At 38.0% G+C, this 19,330-nt stretch overlaps 2 protein-coding genes and 1 pseudogene across 7 annotated transcripts; all 3 read left to right on the plus strand.

The window, feature by feature from the left end:
• Positions 1-5,434: 5,434 nt before the first annotated feature.
• Positions 5,435-8,361, plus strand: LOC147512435 (protein WHAT'S THIS FACTOR 1 homolog, chloroplastic-like; annotated as a pseudogene). The gene is made up of 2 exons (XR_015214935.1): positions 5,435-7,070; positions 7,781-8,361. The product of XR_015214935.1 is annotated as a protein WHAT'S THIS FACTOR 1 homolog, chloroplastic-like (transcript).
• A 134-nt stretch (positions 8,362-8,495) lies between these two features.
• LOC147512436 (putative disease resistance protein RGA1) lies at positions 8,496-17,864 on the plus strand. Of its 5 annotated transcripts, none has more exons than XM_086595395.1 (4): positions 8,496-12,153; positions 12,348-12,477; positions 12,575-12,652; positions 12,744-13,166. In XM_086595395.1, exon 1 carries the CDS (start codon positions 8,856-8,858, stop codon positions 12,078-12,080), a length of 3,225 nt encoding a protein of 1,074 aa, XP_086451521.1. In that variant the 5' UTR covers positions 8,496-8,855; the 3' UTR covers positions 12,081-12,153; positions 12,348-12,477; positions 12,575-12,652; positions 12,744-13,166. The 5 variants fall into 5 exon arrangements, 4 of the variants coding, with proteins under 4 accessions (XP_086451521.1, XP_086451522.1, XP_086451519.1 ...); XM_086595396.1 differs by having other exon boundaries at positions 12,610-12,652; XR_015214934.1 differs by lacking the exons at positions 8,496-12,153; positions 12,348-12,477; positions 12,575-12,652; positions 12,744-13,166 and adding exons at positions 15,200-15,441; positions 15,601-15,748; positions 17,363-17,494; positions 17,617-17,864.
• Positions 12,579-15,087, plus strand: LOC147512437 (protein ENHANCED DOWNY MILDEW 2-like). The gene is made up of 4 exons (XM_086598728.1): positions 12,579-12,842; positions 14,411-14,658; positions 14,806-14,872; positions 14,957-15,087. Exons 1-4 carry the CDS (start codon positions 12,579-12,581, stop codon positions 14,963-14,965), a joined length of 588 nt encoding a protein of 195 aa, XP_086454854.1. The 3' UTR covers positions 14,966-15,087.
• Positions 17,865-19,330: the final 1,466 nt, after the last annotated feature.

Raw genomic sequence — 19,330 nt, forward strand, 5'->3', positions numbered from 1 at the left:
AAGCAAATAGTATTAAGCAGTTACTGAATATGAGATCCATCCAAGTTGGGGAAAAGTATCTTGGCTCTCCCTTCTTTCTTGGGCAGCCTAAATCTGAGATCTTCAACAGTCTTATTTGTAAAGTGAATAATAGGATCTCAGGTTGGAAGAGCAAGGTGCTCTCCCAAGTAGCTAGAACAGTACTCATTAAGTCCATCTCATCAGCTATTCCTACATACCAAATGAGTACTTTTCTGCTGCCTCTAAAAGTCACAACTACTATAAATGCCCTTCAAAGGGATTTTTGGTGGGGAACTAGCACTGGTAAGAAGCACCCTCTTTATCTTAAAAACTGGAGTTTCATTTGTAAATCTAAAAGACAGGGTGGTCTGGGTATTAGAGATGCACAGTTAGATAATCTAGCTCATTTAAGTAAAATTCTTTGGTATATCATTTCTAACCCTTCATCCTTCTTAGCACAGCAGCTGAAAGGTAAGTATTTCAACTCATCTACTGCTTTAAACTCAACACATGTACATAATATATCTTGGTTCTGGCATGGTATGCAGAAAATTCATAATAAAATCAAAGAAAACTCTATCTGGCAAACCGGAGATGGCAATAATATCAACATGTGGACAGACTCTTGGATTCCAGGTATGCATAAAGGGAGAGTACCAAACTCTACTATACCAAACCAGTCTTACAAATGTGTGTCAAAACTTATTAATCACCACACCAGAACCTGGAACATCAACCTTCTTAATCAACTCTTTGATCACCCAACCAGCCTCAACATACAACAAATATACCTACCTAGCTAGATCACAACTAGAAGACAAACTTCATTGGTCTCTCACAAAGAAAGGTGCACACTCAGTCAAGTCTATGTATCACCTATTGAGTTCTCACAATACACAACCAAACATCCCAACAACCAATCTAGCTTTCTGGCATAACACCCATTGCCCAAGAGAATCTCTTTTTGCTTGGAAATGTTATCATGAAGTTCTACCAACTAGGGAACATCTAGCTCAAATTATGCATATCAATGACAAATCTTGTTTACTATGTGGTATGCCTGTAGAATCTGTACATCATATATTGTTAGTTTGCCATTTCACTAGGAGAATATGGGCTACTATCCCCTGGAGTGTCAAATTATCTCAATTTGAGCACTTGCAGGTTAAACAGTGGATAGACTTGTGGTTTAATCCACCTTCTAAGTGGCCCATAAATAAAAAAATTTGGACAAAATTCTGTTTGTACTTGTACTGGAAAATTTGGTTGGAAAGATGCTTTGTCTTTCATGAAAAAAGAAGACCTAATTTGTTCAAAATTTCACAGCTTGTTAAATATTTCTTTGATGCTACTGAGAACCAGAACTTGCAGGAAACACAATTGAACCACAAGAAGGAAATGCATTGGAGTCCACCTGCTATTAATCATGTCAAGCTAAACGTTGACGCCTCGTACATACAAGGGAAAGATTCATGCTATGGGTTTGTTCTAAGAGACTCTAATGGATGTTTTTTGGGTGCAGGATCAGAACATGGCAGAGATAGCAATCCAGAAGAAGCAGAATGCAGAGGAGTGCTCCAAGGCATCAAATGGAGCTTAAAGTTCAAAGTGCAGAAGTTGGAAGTGGAAACTGACTCCCAAAGTGTCAGCATCTTTTTGGAGAAGAAGAATGCAAACATATCATGGTCTTCTCAACTACTACTTTTTGATGCTTTAGATCTGTTAACTGCTGTAAATAGCTATTGTACAAAATGGGTGAGCAGATCTGGAAATAGGGTTGCTCACAGGCTTGCAGAGCAGGGTAGATCTCATCCTGTGTTCACAGAATGGATTCAAAACCCACCCCCTTGGTTATGTAACTACCTGAACTCTGATACATTTCATGTAAACTTTGGTCCTTAATATATATATATATATATATATATATATATATATATATATGATGATGATTATCAAAAAAAAAATATATACTATGAGGTAAGCGTGGATATTATAACTATATATAGTTTGTGATTTCCAACGGAGTTGAGTCTTGGAATATTCTGTTGAATATTTCAGTTTTTGAACAAAATGAAATGACAATATAGGCCCGAAGAATATAAATTTTGCATTTTAGTCAGAATATGGCATAATTATGGCTTAAAAAATGTAAATTTAAAAATTTAGTCAGAGTAAAGTAGAATTTCGACTTCAAGTTTTTGGAATTGTTGGAATTCCGAATCCTTAACTAAACTATGATTATAACTAAAATATAGAAAACCAAATTGGGACTTCATTTCCATTTCCATTTCCATTTTTTGAAAAGGGGCTCCGGGCTGATTAATTCAATTTCTTCTTGTAGAATTTTCTAAAGAGACTATAACCTAGAGTGTATGAAAGGAAATGACGATAAATTAAATAAGCACTTCAACTCCCCGAAAGAGCATTAGAAATTACCATATTTCCATCCAAAGTCACGGATGCAACAATGCAACTCTAGGTGGGAAATCGCAAATTATCAAGGAACTAAACCACGCGACAGTTGCAATGTCACAGGTGCAAAAATAAACCAAGAAAATAAAACAAAAGCAAACGGTGTTAAACAGTTGCAAACAATGTTAAACAGTAGCAAAAAGTGTTGGAGCGACACTACCAATGTCGTGTACACCATTCCAAAAGTAAAAAAAAAAAAAATTTACTCAACGCTACTAGTGTCGCGGCTGTTGTGGTCAAAGTAAAAAAAAAAAAAAAAAACGCTAACACTCCTATTGCTACGACATTGGTAGTGTCGCTACAAGATCCTCATCCAAAACCGCAAATTTGCCTCCACTGCAACATGCATTGTACATCAATCAACCAATTGCCTTGAATTCAGGTTTATTACCTTAGAGCATCTCTAGGTGGAGGCATCAACTGCATATTTACCTCCACCATTCAGAATTTCACTAAAAATCATCTCTAGGTGGAGGCAAACATAGAAGCATCAACTGTCTAGCCACATCTGTGGAGGCAAATTTGCGGTTTTGGATGCGGCACGACACTACCAATGTCGCGCGACAGTAAGAGTGTCGCGTGATTTCTTTTTTTTTTTACTTTGACCACAACAGTCGCGACACTAGTAGTGTCGTGTGATTTTTTTTTTTTTTTTTTTTTTGACTTTTGACTTTTGACTTTTGACTTTTGACTTTTGGAATTGTGTACGCGACATTGGTAGTGTCACTTCAACACTTTTTGCAACTATTTAATTAACACTGTTTGCTTTTGATTATTTTTGCACCTGTGACATTGCAACTGTCGCATGGGCTAGTTCCTTGATAATTTGCGATTTCCCACCTAGAGTTGGTCAAATTGTTTGCGGATGCTTGTATCAAAGTTTGGCCTCAAACATGCAGGTGAGATGCTCTTAGCTTGATATGATGCAACATGCATTTTGCATAGGGCAGGAAATAGAGCGGGTTCGGGTCGGATTCTCACTCAAAACTCTTGACCATATTCGGATCCATCTGGATTCGGGCCGGATTTCGGATATCCATATCCATTAAAAACACACAAAAAAATACACTATTTTAATGATTTTCATATATAAATGTAAGATATAAATTATTTTTAGGCATCAAAATATGAATTTTGTTAAAATAGTTCGGGTTTTTGGATATTCGGGTCGGATAATTTAGATTCTGATATGGTCTATTTGGATAAAAATGAATTCGGATATGGGTCAGATTCGGGTTGATCCCGTACTATTCCCAGCACTAATTTTGCATCTAGGCTAACTTTTACTAAATTTTACATGATCAAATAGGACATGGTCATGAGAACATTCCTAATGCAAACAACAACTTGTTACCTCCACATAAGTGCCACATAGGACTATTTCCCCTCATAGTTACATTTTTGGTGAAAAGCTATTAGGGGTTGCCCAATGCAAATGTGACTTTAAAATTTGGACGAAATATTTTATTCTGTCTGAATTAGGGGTGGGCAATGGGCCGGGTCGGGCTAGTCCGGCCCTAAACATTTAAAGCCTTTCAGTTATTAGGGCCGGGCCAGCCCGGCCCTAAAGTCCCCATAGGGCCGGGTCGGGTCGGGTCATAAGTCTAAATTTCAAGCCCGACGACCTACCCTAAGCCCTCTTTAACAGATTTTAGGGTGGTCGGGCTAGCCTATATATTTTATTCTTTTATCGTGATCAATTTTAAAACTCATTTATATTACAAAAAAAATTTCAAAGATTTGCAAACTCAAAGTCCCACCACTTTGAAATTTGAATAACAACCAATCTAGTAATAATTCTTCATAAGTCCAATAATTTAAAATGCATATCCACAATCTAATAAACTGGAAGATACATAGAGACTCATATTTATATTTCAAAATTACAGGTTAAAATGCACAAGACACATTTTGGAATGAGCTTTCACCGACATAAATTCGTTATTTCTTGTACTCAAATCTCACCAAAATTACATTTAACATTGAAGAACACAAAGACAAATAAGAGTATGGAATGAGTTTTACTTGACGTCAACCTATTTTTCATTAGGCTAGTTCAGGTGCTCATTATTGTTCTTGGCGACTAGGTTAGGCGGGGAGTTGTGAGGTGTCGTGAGTTGTGAGATAGAAACAATTAGGTTTCAAGTTTTTATGATATAAGACAAGTTATTAGAAGTACCCATATGGTAAGTGATAAATTACAAAGGACAGTGTTATTTTAATTGAAAATATATAACAAGGAGTTGGATAGTTTTAGTTGTGTATTTTATAGTGAAATTATAACTAGGGCTTGGTTAGGGCTTAGTCGGCCTATGTTTGAGAACCTTAGCTCCCCGACCACGCCTTAGAAGGCATTATTCGGGCCTACCGCCCTAAACTCTGTGAGGGCTTTAGTTGTAAGGGCTTTATAGGGCTTAAGATCGGGTCGGTCAGGGCCGGGTTAGGGTCGTTAGGGCCAAATTCCCACCCCTAGTCTGAATGTAAAAAATGAAAAAAATATTGAAAAAATACACCGGACGGAATGAAACATCCAGTTAAAAAAAAAAAAAAAATCGAAAAAATACGCAAGACGGAATAAAAGGTTCCGTCCGAATATCACAAGTCGGTAACTATCTCAGTAGCAAGTGTTACCCTCATTATAACTTAGTGAAAAACTATCCTCATTGTCACCTTTGCATTGGCCTTGGGCCATTATTTTTACCTCACAAGGGTGACAAGTTACTATTTCCCCTTAAAACTGCTTGTATTGGGAATGCTATGAGGTGTGACAGGAATTCCCGAATTTCCAATATTTTCAAAAACCCGAATTCTGATTTCGACTAAATATCAGAATTTTCCTAAAAACCAAAATATTCCACAAGAATTCCGAGATTCTGTTCGAAATCACGGACTATGCCCATTGCCCCACAACATCCACTGAAACATAATAGTCAAATTTGTAGATATCTTCACCAAAAAAAAAAAATACCAGTCTTCCAAATCCCCAGTTTCTAAATTGAAAAAGAAAAAGAAGGTACATTCCATTCACCCCATCCCTTATTACTCCAAAGTCCAAACCTTATCTAACCATTATATATCTAGTATTATTATTATTATTATGCTAAATTTGCGGATTAGTCTTAAAATCATACTCCCATTGTAAACAAAATGCATCTCTAAGTGTTTGTCGATATTCCTCACAGAGTAACCAACTTAAACTGAGCTAATACCGAAGCACTTACTAATAAATAATGGGTGTTAATCGGATAGCGAAAATATCGAAACACTTACTAACTAAGCAGTTTTATGAGTTGCCATGTGATTTTGTGAGAAATGGGGACATAGAATATAGTTTGTTACGAGTTTTTTCGTCGGGGCAGAAGCGTATGATGACAACAAGTAAAAGAATACAAGATAGAAGCAAGTTAAAGAGAGTGCATGATTTAGAAATAGTAACAGAGAAGTGGAAAATTCTATCAAAGGTGTTGTTTCTAATGGATGTTTTGAAGAAAGAGCCTGAACAAATTGTTCCTATCAGGTCGCTGGAACAATATAGAAGGCAAATTAACTTAAAGAAGCCTTTTAAGATCTCGGACTTTTTAAGCTTTTTGAGTTGTATAAAGATAGAAGAGGGGTGATGTGGTGTGGGATGACGAAAGAAGCTGAACAACTGTTGAATGAAGAGAGGGAGTTGTTAGATTTGCATGGGGAGAAAGTGGCGGAATATGTTACTAGGTTTTTGATGATGACTGTGGATAAGCGACTTCCGACTGATAAAATTGCTCAGTTTCGTAGAGATTTTGGTTTGCCACGTGATTTTCGGAAGAACTGGGCTCATAAGTATCCTGATTTGTTTAGGGTAGTTAAGCCGAAAGATGATGTTGTTGAATATTTGGAGCTTGTTTCTTGGAATCCTGCTTGGGCTGTGACTGAGTTGGAGAAGAAGGTGAATGGATTGATCGAGTCGGATCCTGCTCCCCCTGGGGTGCTGACACTTCCTTTTCCAGTGAAGTTCCCTGCAAACTACAAAAAGCTTTTCAGGTTTGGTGGGAAGATTGAACACTTCCAGAAACGGTCTTATCTCTCTCCATATGCGGATGCTCGAGGGCTCACAGCTGGTTCGAAGGAGTTTGATAAGAGAGCCATTGCTGTCATGCATGAGCTACTTAGTTTTACTCTTGAGAAGAGGCTTGTTACTGATTACCTCACTCACTTCCGCAAAGAACTTGTCATGCCTCAGAAGTTGATGAGAATCTTCTTGAAACATTTTGGGATCTTTTATGTCTCTGAAAGAGGTAAGAGACTCAGTGTATACTTAACTGAAGCTTATGATGGTCCTGAGCTTATAGAGAAGTGCCCTTTGGTTCTTTGGAAAGAAAAGGTTCAACGTCTTATTGGTTACAGGGGAAGGAAACGGGATATTGAAACATATAATGAGTTTTCAGATATGGAGGGAGGTGATAATCTGCTTAAGGTAGACGATAAAGGTGAACATGCTTTCTTGGATGGCAGGGGTGACGAAATCATGAGCAATCTGGAGGGTATTACTGTCCCAGATGATTCTGAGATGGAGTTCGAGGATGTCCTTACGGCATACAAGGACACTGAAAAATCTTGAGGTTAGAAGTACACTTCACCTGTGTCTAAATCATGTATTGATGAGTTGCAATTGCTTGCTAGGTGATATGAAATGGGAACTAAATTTTCGGTTTGAATAGGACCTGAGATAATATATTGAAACTTAGAGATCATTCTTAACAGATATTGGATTGTGATTGCAACAAGCCATCATCGTACACCTTCCTCTTGTATTTTTTCTGGGAACACGTATTTTTTTCTGCCTATAAACTAACTTTCACACATTTATTTCATCAGTAACTAAATTTGTCAGTAGACATTTCACTGAGATCATTGAGAAAGTCTTAGGAGGTTCCATAACATATTTTGAGAATCGTTATCTGATTTTACTTGAGTTAGTGAATAAGAATGGATAGAAGTAAATGATTTTTATGAATTTGAAGTATGACACTAATCTGATTTATATTCTCTGAGAAACACACGATTTTACTGAATGAACTGTATGAAATTTTGAATGTGTTTTATTAAGTAAATTATAGTTATTTAAGAAAGAAACACTGAAATGATAATGGATCTCTTCTTGACGTTTATATTAGCCGTTCATTGCCCTCTCTGGTCCTCTACACAACCCACACTTACACACAAATTCCCAACTTTTCTGCTCCTTTAAAACCAATTTCTGGAAGTGCACATCATTGTCATTATCTCCTTTTGTGTTTCAGAAGTACTTAGTTTGGTGTATTCTGAGCAGGTGGTGTCCAGAAAGACTGCGTAGATGGTTACCAGCTTCTCTAAAGCTTAGAGGCCAACCACAAGAAAGTGAATTAGTCTCATTGAAAGTCCAAGATGAGCACTAGCAGCTAGTTTGTTTCCTCAACTGTATCAGCATTTTAACAAGATATCCTCTTCACCTTTTCCTAAAATTTCAGAGAGATGGAGCAAAGGGCATTCCCACAATTCTTTATCCAAGCGATTCAGATTACTTGTGTTTTTCACAAGTGCATCTGTTTGTACACTGTCTGGAGAACCAATGTCACCATGTCTTTGCCCACATTCTTTTTGCAAGTACTGCTTCGCTGATTACTCACCAGCCTAGTGGAATGTGCTACAAAATTGTTGTTGACGACGTAACTTCATATCCAACCCAGTGTTAGTGTGTGTGTAACTTGATAACAGATGACCCTATGGCAATTGCACCATTCTGACAGCTAACTTTAGAACTCAATTTAATCATGTATCAGATATAGAAAGAGTCTGTTTGGGGTCTGTATTGAGATTGTAATGTTTTAAACCAATTTTGCACTCTGATTCTTCATAATATTTCTTTGATAAGATTTATTTCTTTGATAGATTATTAATTTTACATGATCTTATTGACGAACGGTAGTAAGCCTCACTTCAGATATGTGTTCATATAGGCCTGGGGGGGTTACAAAAAGACAATGTCTTGGTTTGACCCCAAGCCTTTCTATTCTGCCCAGGGGATTCAATTTAACCCTGAATGATCAGCGGTTGCATCTCTACATTCATTTTCTTTCAGATTTTAACAAGAGCAGTCTATTACCAACGCAGAACCCTACATCCAATCCAAGCTTTTTCTTGATTCGTTACATGTGCACTGGAGATTATTCTTAAGTCATTGTAATAAATAAATAAATAAATAATGTAAAGTCATTGTAATAAATAAATAATGTTCTAGATCCACTATGTGAATTATTGAATTATTGGTGTTTAGACAAAGGTTAGGTGGGTCGTGTGACTACAACGAACCTGACCAGTCTTAAGTCATCTGTTTTTCTTCTCATCTTGTTGTGTTTCTTATCACTATGGCTCATGCGGTGATCTCCGGTGTGTTGGAGCAATTGCGTTCGATCCTCCAAACAGATCAGGTGAATCTATTGGCGGGTGTAGCTAATGAAAGCGAAAAACTCGAAGATACACTCGTTTTTATCCAAGCAGTGGTTGAGGATGCAGAGGAAAAGCAAGTCAACAACGGAGCAGTGAAGGCTTGGTTAGAACAACTCACACGCATCTCCTATGATGCTCCTATCAGTGGGGAGGTTTGGTCCGGCTTATTTTCTCAATTTTCTCGTTTAAACGAAAGACTAGATCGGATTGTTAAAAATAAAGCTCTACTTCCTAATCTCTCTGAAAGGCAAAGTCGAGAAGAACCTCTGAGATCAACGAGCTCTTTTGTTGATGGTTCTGAGATCTATGGTCGTTCTGAAGATATATATAGCATAGTAGGCATGTTATTACGAAGTGAGACTAGTCATCAAGATTCACATGTCCCACTCATCTCTATAGTTGGTACAGCGGGTTTCGGCAAGACGACCCTTGTGCAACTAATCCTCAAAGATAAGGAAGTGATGAAGAACTTTGAAAAGCTGATGTGGGTTTGTGTCTCGAAGCCTTTTGATCTTGAAAGGGTGGCCAAATCTATTATTAAAGAAGCTACTGGTGATGTCCCTAATATCGTAGTGTGGCAAGATCTGCATAGAAGTTTGTCTGAATCCATACGGGGAAAGAAGTTCCTTCTTGTGCTAGATGACGTATGGACCTATGATCGAGAGATTTGGAGAAAGTTGAGGGTCTCACTGGATGGTGGTGCACAGGGAAGCAGAATAATAATCACCACACGAGATGAGGACATTGCAGAGAAGATGGCCTCCACCTATATACATAGGCTTGGGCAATTGTCTCATGAAGATTGTTGGTCATTCTTTAAACATATAGCTCTCAGGGAAATACAAGACGATCGCCAAAAGTTTGAAGAAATTGGAAAAAAAATTGCCTGGAAGTGTAAGGGTGTCCCTCTAGCGGTAAAGATTATTGCGAGTCTTATGTGCCGCAAAAGATCTGTAGTAGAATGGGAAGATGTACTGGCAAGCGACATATGGGAAGTAATGTCGGAAGATGAGCATGGTTTTTTACCTTCTCTTTTATTAAGTTATTATGCATTGCCTTCACATTTGAAGCGATGTTTTTCTTATTGTGCTATCTTTGGTGAAGATGCGGAAATAGATAAAGATGAATTGGTGAAGCTTTGGATGGCGCAAGGGTTTTTAAGTTATGATAGCTCAAAAGATCTAGAGAAAATTGGTACAAACTATTTCAATGATCTCGCGATGTGCTCTTTGTTCCAAGATTTTAAAAAAGACAGTGAAGGCAACGTCATTGGTTGCAAAATGCATGACCTTGTGCATGATTTTGCCCAACATCTCGCAAAGAAGGAATCCTCTATTTTTATGGAGAATGATAGAGAGGTTGGTAACATCAGGTTGCGTCATTTTGGTGCAGGATATGAGGATACCAGTGCACGTCTTGAGTTAATTATGTGTCAGATGACATGCCTTCGGGTATTGGATTTGTGTGACAGTTATTTTGAAGAACTTCCAGATGAGGTGGAGAGATTGCTACATCTGAGACTCCTCGATCTTTCTAATAACGGAGAGATGGAGAAGTTACCTGAAACAGTATGTAATCTATTTAATTTACAGACGTTGAAACTAAATTGGTGTGGATCTCTCAAAAAACTCCCCAAAGGAATTGGGAAATTACGTAATCTCAGGCATCTCGAACTTGAAGGAACTCATGAGTTGAGTTATTTCCCATGGGGTTTAGAGCGATTGAGCTTCCTTAGAACATTAAGTAAAGTGGTATTGGATCGTGATGGTGGAAAAGGATGCCAGATTGGAGAGTTAAAACTTCTAGACCATATCCAAGGAGAACTAATAATAGAGGGATTGGGACAAATGGCGGACTCAATAGACGCAGTACTAAAGAAAAAAGACAAGCTCCGGTCCTTGGTTTTACGGTTTTCTGAAGAAAGACAGGATGCTGATGGAGAAGAAGAAAAGAGAAAAAGGATAGAGAGTGTTTTGGATGGTCTCCAGCCGCATACAAACTTGGCAATGTTGAAGATAGAACGTTACAAAGGGAATAGATTTCCGTTGTGGATGTCAAGCACATATTTACCCAATCTGGTGAAACTGGAACTGAATTGGTGCAATCAATGCTCGGAATTGCCTGCTTTGGGGAGACTTCAAAACCTTGAACACCTTGAATTAGTGGGGCTGGGCTCAGTGAAACGCATCGGATGCGAGTTTTATGGACTGGGAAGTACTGATGGTACTTCTACTGCTGGTGAAGATTCAGTACAATCGGTAGTAGTGTTCCCGAAGTTACATACGCTTCAGATTTGTTATATGGAACAGTGTGAGGAGTGGCATCTGCCGTTCCGAAGAGGCGTGGAGATTTTTCCAAAGCTTCGCACATTGACTGTGCATGATTTGAAATTGCAAATGTTACCACCAGGCCTCGGGAAGCTAAAATCTCTGGAAGAACTTAATCTAGGTGGCCTTAAGCTTTTCCAAATTGATGATAATGTTACTCTTAGCGCTCAAGAAGTTGCAGTGTTCCCAGTATTGAAGAAACATACATTGTCTTGCTTGTGGGAGTGGGAGGAACAGGGGGATGAAATAAAGCTTCCAATAAGAAGAGATGAAGAAGGTGGAGAAGGTTTCATCATGCCCTGTCTTCAGGTATTGTCGATCCGTGGTTGCCCTAAGTTGAAGGTGGTGCCGCACTACTTGTTTTCTCCCACACTCAGAAGTCTAAAGATATCTAGTTGTCCACAACTGACGGGGAGGCAACCTTGCCTTCCTCCCCTCCTTGAAGAGCTGGATTTAGATGGCGATACAGGTATTCTTTCAAAGTCAATATTGCCGCTGCTAATCAGTGGAATTGGTTCCCCCGATCACAACGAAAATGACTACCCAAATCTTCACTCTTTCTCCATCTGGTGGTCTGAAGAGTCGTCACTTCCCCAAGGCTTCAACCAACTCACTGCAATTCAATCATTGAAATTTTGGAGTTGTGAATTCCTTGACTTCACGCCAGAGGATTTGAAGCATCTCCCCATGCTCCAACGACTGGAAATATTTGGTTGTCCAATTCTGGAAGAACGCTGCAGAAAAAGAGAAAGCTGGACCACCAATTCCCACATTCCAAAGATCGTACTTAATTTGAAAGACTGCATCCCTGAATAACCGATTGATCAGTATTCCAGTGATTGATTGATCACCTGCAAAGAAGAATCATGCATCAGCCCAACCCCAACAGGTAATTGATTTTATGATTTTCAAAATCCCTCATTTCTCCAAACACCAACCAACCCAATCCTCAAATCTCTCACTACTTCAAAAAAATTGGGTTAACTTATTGATTTTAGGATTTTGTAACTCCCAAGTTGTTACCAATTCTTTGATATACAAGCAGTATGTGACTAACTAAAACTTTGTTGTTCAACTTGACAGCCAGAATTTGCTTTCGTCTCACGAGACTAGTCAATTTAAGGACTACTTTTTAATTAAGAGATGGATTAAGCGGTGAATGCGTGAGGACAACATTAAAATTGCTATCAACAGTCACCCATCCATCATCTAGGTATCTTTGAAGATGTTACGTAATAGTGTTGTGATCAAGTAGGAAATGCTTCATCTTGGGTTCCTTAAATTGAGTTAACTTGTCTTTTCCTTTCAAGATGCATGAGGTCTTTCCATGCGACTGTTGATGCAGGTGCTAACTCTGACTGCAAAGCACTTGGTTTTTCAAAGGCCGGGTATGGATCTCTCTGTATCTTTATCTCAGTTACACTTTTAATTAATCAATACAAAATGATCATTTTTGCAATATTCCATTCCTTGATGCAGGCAATGCAAAGTTTCCTTTGTTTCAACTGTCAATATAAGCAACACCAATGCTTTGCTTGTGGGGAATTGGGCTCTTCTGACAAAACTTCTGGTGCCGAGGTATCCACATGATAAAAAGTGTAACACTCTTTTAAGTTAGATCCTTGAATTTGAGTGCAGATGGAATGTTTGGGATTATAATAGTGTGATCATTTTTTAATAGCAATTGGTAGCAGAAATAATTTCTGTTACAAAGGCAAGGCCTCGTAACTGTCTGTTTTATTTTTTTGTATGTTAAAGGATCTCTTTTTTTTGCGGGCCATTCTATTGGCACTATTTCTAAAGTTGTAAGCGCCTATTTTTTTGTCCTGCACTGTAATGACCATTGGAAGGAGTTTTGGCGACAAAGAAGATTATTTATCTATTATAGGGGCTTCCTTTATCGATGGTCTAATGTCTTTAAAGAGTTTAGGATCTACCGTTTTGAACATCGTGTAGCTAGATGGGATCATTTGTTTTTATTGAATGTTAAATAAGAGGTGATGTGGTGTATCTGGGTATGAAGTCTAGGTTGTATTGGTCTTTTGTATTTGTAGGTTCTCTCGGCCTGTGGCGGCTTTCATTACTACTTTTTCTTTAAACAAACAAAAAGAAAGAAAGAATAAAAGGCTCCACGTACTATTTTATTGTGAGATTCAACTCTATAGGAGCTCAAAGCATCTTGTTTCTAATTGGCCTTAATTCCCAGATGTCATTTTTGTTCTTGGATTTGGTATTTTATGGGATATCACAAAATCAAGTTCTGCAAAGTGTGTTATTTTGTGCCGATGAAGCCCTTCCTATCCTATTCCAAAATCTCTCTTCCTTTTATAATTAACTTCTTTTATTCTGTTTTCTGATATATTTATTTTTTATTTTTGAAATAGCATTATATTCAGGATCATTCTATTGTTTACCCTTTTTCATTTTTTTGCTTATTGTATATTGTATTGTTCAGTGACTACATTCTACCTTTAATTTTTACACTCCAGTAATAAGATATTGTGAATAGTATCATTAACATGTGTTAGAGTTCTAAGAGGACATCTCCCGAGGAGGAAAGGATCGGTTATTAACTTGTAGCTCCGATACCAAGTAAAATTGTATTGCTGTTTGAGTTCTCACATCAGCTAAGCCATTCATTTCACTTCCCTAACAAGTGATTTTTGAAGTAGACAATGATAACATGGATATATAATTTAACCTCACAACATGGACAACAAAATAGGCTTTATATCTATACATTATTTGAACATGAGAGTCGAATAAACCACTTCATAATTCTCAATCACTTGTTTTAAATTCTATCATTTTTATCAACCTCATCTTAACTGGTGTTCCTCAAAAATTATTTCTGGCCAGTAGCCTGGTTATAAAGTTATAAATGGATAACATTTTTAAGTTCCAAGGGCTTCCGTATTCTTATATCTATATTTTTATACTTGTTTTCTCAGTCTCAGAAATTTCAAGGGCCAAAATATTGCCTGTGGCTAAATTTATGTGAGAATAAATTATATATGTTTTGATTTCCATGTTTTGGCTTCCTCTATCTCATGGAGCTAACTCTGTACAACACAACCATATGCTATATATATTAGCAGTTAGTCTGGCCATAACATCAATTATCTCGGTCACAAATGGCAATTCAGGTCTTCTCTTGTGTTTCTGCAACGTGTGGCTACTTCTATCATCCTGAATGTGTTGCGAAATTACTTTCTATTGGGAATGATGCTGAAGGTGAAGAGTTGAGAAAAAGGATAGCTGCAGGAGAGTCATTTACTTGTCCCATCCACATATGCCACATCTGTAAAGGAAGGGAAAATAAGGAGGTTAATGAATTGCAGTTTGCTGTTTGTAGATGTTGTCCACGGGCATATCACAGGAAATGCTTGCCTAGGTACTTGTAATTCTCTCTCTTTGCCTCCCTTCAATTTGGTTAATTTATATATGTAAATATTGCTAATGGAAGAAAAAAGAATCCCGGTTCGTTTTACTACAAGCAAGGAAATTAGTTTGTTGATTGCAATTTCGCATCTTTGAGCAGGAAAATTTCTTTTGAAGATATAGAGGAGGAAGCTGTCATTACAAGGGCGTGTCTTGATATATTGCTCGTAAGTTTGTGTGCTCTTAGATGTAGTTTTTCTTCATTCTCTGCATACTTGCTACATTATTGATTTGCAACTGATCTGTACCAGGAAGCATGAAATTGATGAAACCCTTGCTACGCCACTTAGAAACCATATTATATTTCCTCGTCTTGAAAGAAGAGAAAATGTTTTCTAGATATTTCATCAAACAGTAGAAATAAAAGTGGCAAAGAAGAGGCTTGTGGTTACTGAGGATTTCCCTAGCTTAAAGGATTATTTCAGCGACACCAAAACATTTTAAAAGGTGTTTTCCAATGGAAATAAGGCCGGCCTTCTAGAAAAAAGGGGAAAGGCCTATCTCAAGGCAAGAGTTACTTTACTCAAGTAAATTAAAACCAGAAGATGCATCCAGAAAGTCTTTGAAAGACAGCATCCAGACTGTCTCTGTGAGGGTGTCATCCATGAGATGATGAAAGTGGGGCATATTTGGGAAAGGAAACCTTAGGTTTGAAGAAGGGAAGTAAAACTACTACTCAAGCAAAAGTGTAGAGCGGTGTACAACCACTTGTAGTTGATACTGAATTAAAGCAGAGGTAAATACATGTTAGATTTTTCTGTGATTAACTCATTTTGCCTAATGTTCTTATGTAATTAATGTACCTTGGTGCATGTTTTGTTATCAATATACACGTCTATATTTTTAGTTGTGAATATTTTCTGGGTGTATTGAAGTCTCACTTGTTGTGATGCAGAATAATGGCTTTGATGGAGGCAAAAACATCTTCAATAACCTTGGAGCAAATAATAAAGGAGCACAAAACTCCATCTACACACGGATACTCATCAAAAGCTGTAATGGATAGGACCATCACACAGGGAAAGGTGGAAGGCTTTGTTGAGGTATAACTTATCCATATTTTAATTTTTGTCGTCCCTGATGGAATTGTTCTGTATTTTTTATTTCCTGGGAATATAAGTATGCTGGAAAGGCGTTTAGCTAAAAGGGTGCACCAGAATTGTCCCTGTCGGGTTAGAAACTACCAAGATCTGTGTTAATAACTAATAAGTGACTGAGATGGATGATAGGAAGGCTAGGATCATTGAGAAGTTTTATTGAGATAGATGGACAGACGATAGTCAATACTATGTTGATCTTGACGAGCGAGGAGGATGAAATGTATGAAGAAGATCCCAACATAAATTTTGAGTGCTTGTGATGGGAAGAAGCATGGGACAAGGAGGAGTAGAAGATGATAATTTATTCTAGTATGGGCATAGAGGTGGTGCTTATTGTTTACTATTGGTAGTTGTCATAGTGGTACTGCCTTGGTGGTGGACTGGTGGTACTTTTGTCTTGGTGGGGGTAAGTGGGTGTGCGTGTGCATATGATTAGGGTGGTCCTTTAGTAATAGCCTTGTCTATTGCTTTTGTTGTTGATGTAATTCTCACCTTATATCAGGTTAATATCTTTTACCTATCAAATAAAGAAACAATAACAAGTGACTCAGATGGCGGGACAAAGTATGCTGGAATGAAGCTTAAGAGGAGAGATGAGTTTGCCAGTTACTTTAGTTGCTAATCTGTTAGAAAAAGCTGGAGATCTTGTTTTCTCCCGCACTCAGAAGTCTAAAGATAGATGATTGTCCACAACTGACGGGGAGGCAACCTTGCCTTCCTCCCCTCCTTGAAAAGCTGGAATTATGGGACAATACAGGTTTTCTTTCAAAGTCTATATTGCCGCTGCTAATCAGTGGAATTGGTTCCCCCGATCACAACGAAAATGACTACCCAAATCTTCACTCTTTCTCCATTTTCTCTGAAGAGTCGTCACTTCCCCAAGGCTTCAACCAACTCACTACAATTCAATCATTGGAATTTCGGTATTGTAAATTCCTTGACTTCAAGCCAGAGGATTTGAAGCATCTCCCCATGCCTCAAGGACTGGAAATTATTAATTGCCCAATTCTGGAAGAACGCTGCAGAAAAAGAGAAAGCTGGACCACCAATTCCCACATTCCAAAGATCAAACTTAATTGGGACGACTTCATCCCAGAATAACCGATTGATCAGTAATCCAGTGACTTGTTCACCTGCAAAGAAGAATCATGCATCAGCCCAACCCCAACAGGTAATTGATTTTATGATTTTCAAAATCCCTCATTTCTCCAAACACCAACCAACCCAATCCTCAAATCTCTCACTACTTCAAAAAAAATTAATGACATGAGATTAGTGCACAAATGTTTGTTTTAGATAAGATGTGAATGGCCTGTTTTTTGGAAAATAAGATTTGTTCAGTATTTTATCTACATTTCTGTTTATTCTTGGCCGTTTAGTTTTTGGAAAATAAGATTAAGAGAAAGAAATGATTTGTTGAGGATTTGTTTTTGGAATTTGTATCAATAAAGTTTTGCATTTTATCTGTAGCTGCTTCCTCAGGGAAATGTGCAAACATGTGAGTTTAAGTTCTTCTTTCTCATTAGGTTACATTGCTCATCCTCGTTGCTTTTTCAGCTGTGCAGTACACTCAAGACAGAGTCCTTGTTAAGATCAAGTCTGCAGAGGAGAAAACTGTAGGAGGTATTTTGCTTCCTTCCACAGCCCGATCAAAACCAAAAGGAGGTGAGGTCGTTGCTGTTGGGGAGGGTAAGACTCTTGGGAAGAACAAGCTGGAAATTACTGTCAAGCTGATTTCATAGCCCTTTCCAATGCTCTAAACTGTTTGTTTGTGTATTGTTGTTAATATTGTTTTTTCCCTTGTTGTCTAGACTGGAGCGCAAATTGTGTACTCAAAATATGCTGGGACAGAACTCGAGTTTTATGGATCAACTCATCTTTTATTGAAGGAAGATGACATTGTGGGTATTCTTGAGACTGATGAAGTCAAATAAAACTGCTGGTGGCTTTTCGAAAACTTTCTTCGAGCTTTTCGAAAATTTTCTTTTTTGGATAATTAATGTACATATGTTTGGAATTTTTGATTTTTGGTGTTAAGAATTTTGAGTCGCTTTTTTAATGAATTGCATGTTAATTTGCCCACCCTTAACTAAAATCCTGGCTCTCCCCCACTGCCTACCAGCATCTAAACATGTATTCCAACATGAAAATGAATGTTCCTCTTATTGATTTACGATCACGACTATTTTTGGCTAAAAGCCTAAAAATTAAACTATCTGACCAGTCCAAACCATAGTAATTGAATCGTCCAACTAGGGGTGCCACTCTTGGTTCAAAGTCACTCTTGCTGAATTTTTTAAATTAAGCGCTCTTGCACTTAAGATCATGCTCTGACACTAAGTCAAGCTTAGTGGGACCCCTTTGTTGTTCATATTCAACCTCTTGCCCAAGTGTAGTATCCTAACACTATCACTATTGCTGGCTCATTCTGGACTAGTGCTCGAAAAAAAAAAAAAAAAAAAAAAAAAAAAAAAAAAAAAAAAATGAAGAGCAGTATCTCTCCTTATCCTCTCGATCTCTCTCAATAGTGAGAGTAGAGAAACCCTCTCCTGCGGGGAAAAGCAGTATCTCTCCTTATCAAATCTCCTTCTCTTCTCACCTTTCCTGGTAGCTTCTCTCTCTTCCCACCCCAGCTGCAATGAAGAAGAAAAAGAAAAAAAAATCACTCCTTTAAGTGTTCTTGCAACACATAGGATGATCGACATCACAGGTCATGCACTTCATTGGATCTGGCTATGGGGGTTTTGGTTTTCTCCTTTGGAGAAGTCTTCTTTCCCAATTTTGCAGATTGTTTCTTCTTTGAAGACCTTAAATAAGTTAGATCTAGGTTTCTGGTTATATTTTTCAGGTGTTTATTGCTTCAAGCTGGTTCCTTTGGATCTAGTAGCTCAATATCAGTGGCAAAGCCATGGGTTCAGCCCTCTCTGTCTGTTTCTCTGGTTTGGCTCTATATCTTACTTGGCTGAGACCAAGGCTCTCTCCCATTATCTATTCCCTCTCTGGATTGCTGGTTTGGGTAGTAATTTGGTCAGGCCACCGCCCCTTTGTAGGGCTCTTGGTGGGGCATTCTTTTATGAGATTGCTAATCTGCCGCTTGTGTCGTGGAGTGTAATACTGCGCGATTTGAAGGCTCTTGAGTCTTTGCTTTGGGAGATCCAACATGGTTTTTGGTTGAGTACGGTTGTAGCTGATTTGGAGAAAGTGGTGGTGGGGTTTCTAATGTGGGTTTGCTGTCGGTGTTGGGCGTTCGGTTCAGGTGGAGTTCGGTTCAAGATTTTATGGATGTTCAGTACTTGTTGTGGTTCTCTTGTATTGTTTTCATCTATTTTTTTCTTGTGTTGTTGTATGTAATCCATCTTTTGATTAATATAATCAGTTTGTTCATCGAAAAAAAAAACCCATTCGTGGAAATAACAGTCGTGGGTTTTCCAAGTACCGTTTGGGATGTTTTGACATTGTCCCAATTTTTTTTTATTTGACGAAAAATAGTGTTTTACTATCCTATATTGTCCAACAACTTTACAT

Source organism: Coptis chinensis, chromosome 3 (genome assembly GCF_015680905.1).
Source record: "Coptis chinensis isolate HL-2020 chromosome 3, ASM1568090v1, whole genome shotgun sequence".
NCBI lineage: Eukaryota > Viridiplantae > Streptophyta > Magnoliopsida > Ranunculales > Ranunculaceae > Coptis > Coptis chinensis.

What these genes read in the sequence shown, in the direction of transcription:
- LOC147512436 (XM_086595393.1), top strand. Translation starts at nt 8,856, where the DNA reads ATGGCTCATGCGGTGATCTCCGGTGTGTTGGAGCAATTGCGTTCGATC.
- LOC147512437 (XM_086598728.1), top strand. Translation starts at nt 12,579, where the DNA reads ATGAGGTCTTTCCATGCGACTGTTGATGCAGGTGCTAACTCTGACTGC. An exon ending in ACAAAACTTCTGGTGCCGAG is followed by an intron (nt 12,843 to 14,410) that starts GTATCCACATGA and finishes ATGGCAATTCAG; the next exon opens with GTCTTCTCTTGTGTTTCTGC. An exon ending in CACAGGAAATGCTTGCCTAG is followed by an intron (nt 14,659 to 14,805) that starts GTACTTGTAATT and finishes ATCTTTGAGCAG; the next exon opens with GAAAATTTCTTTTGAAGATA.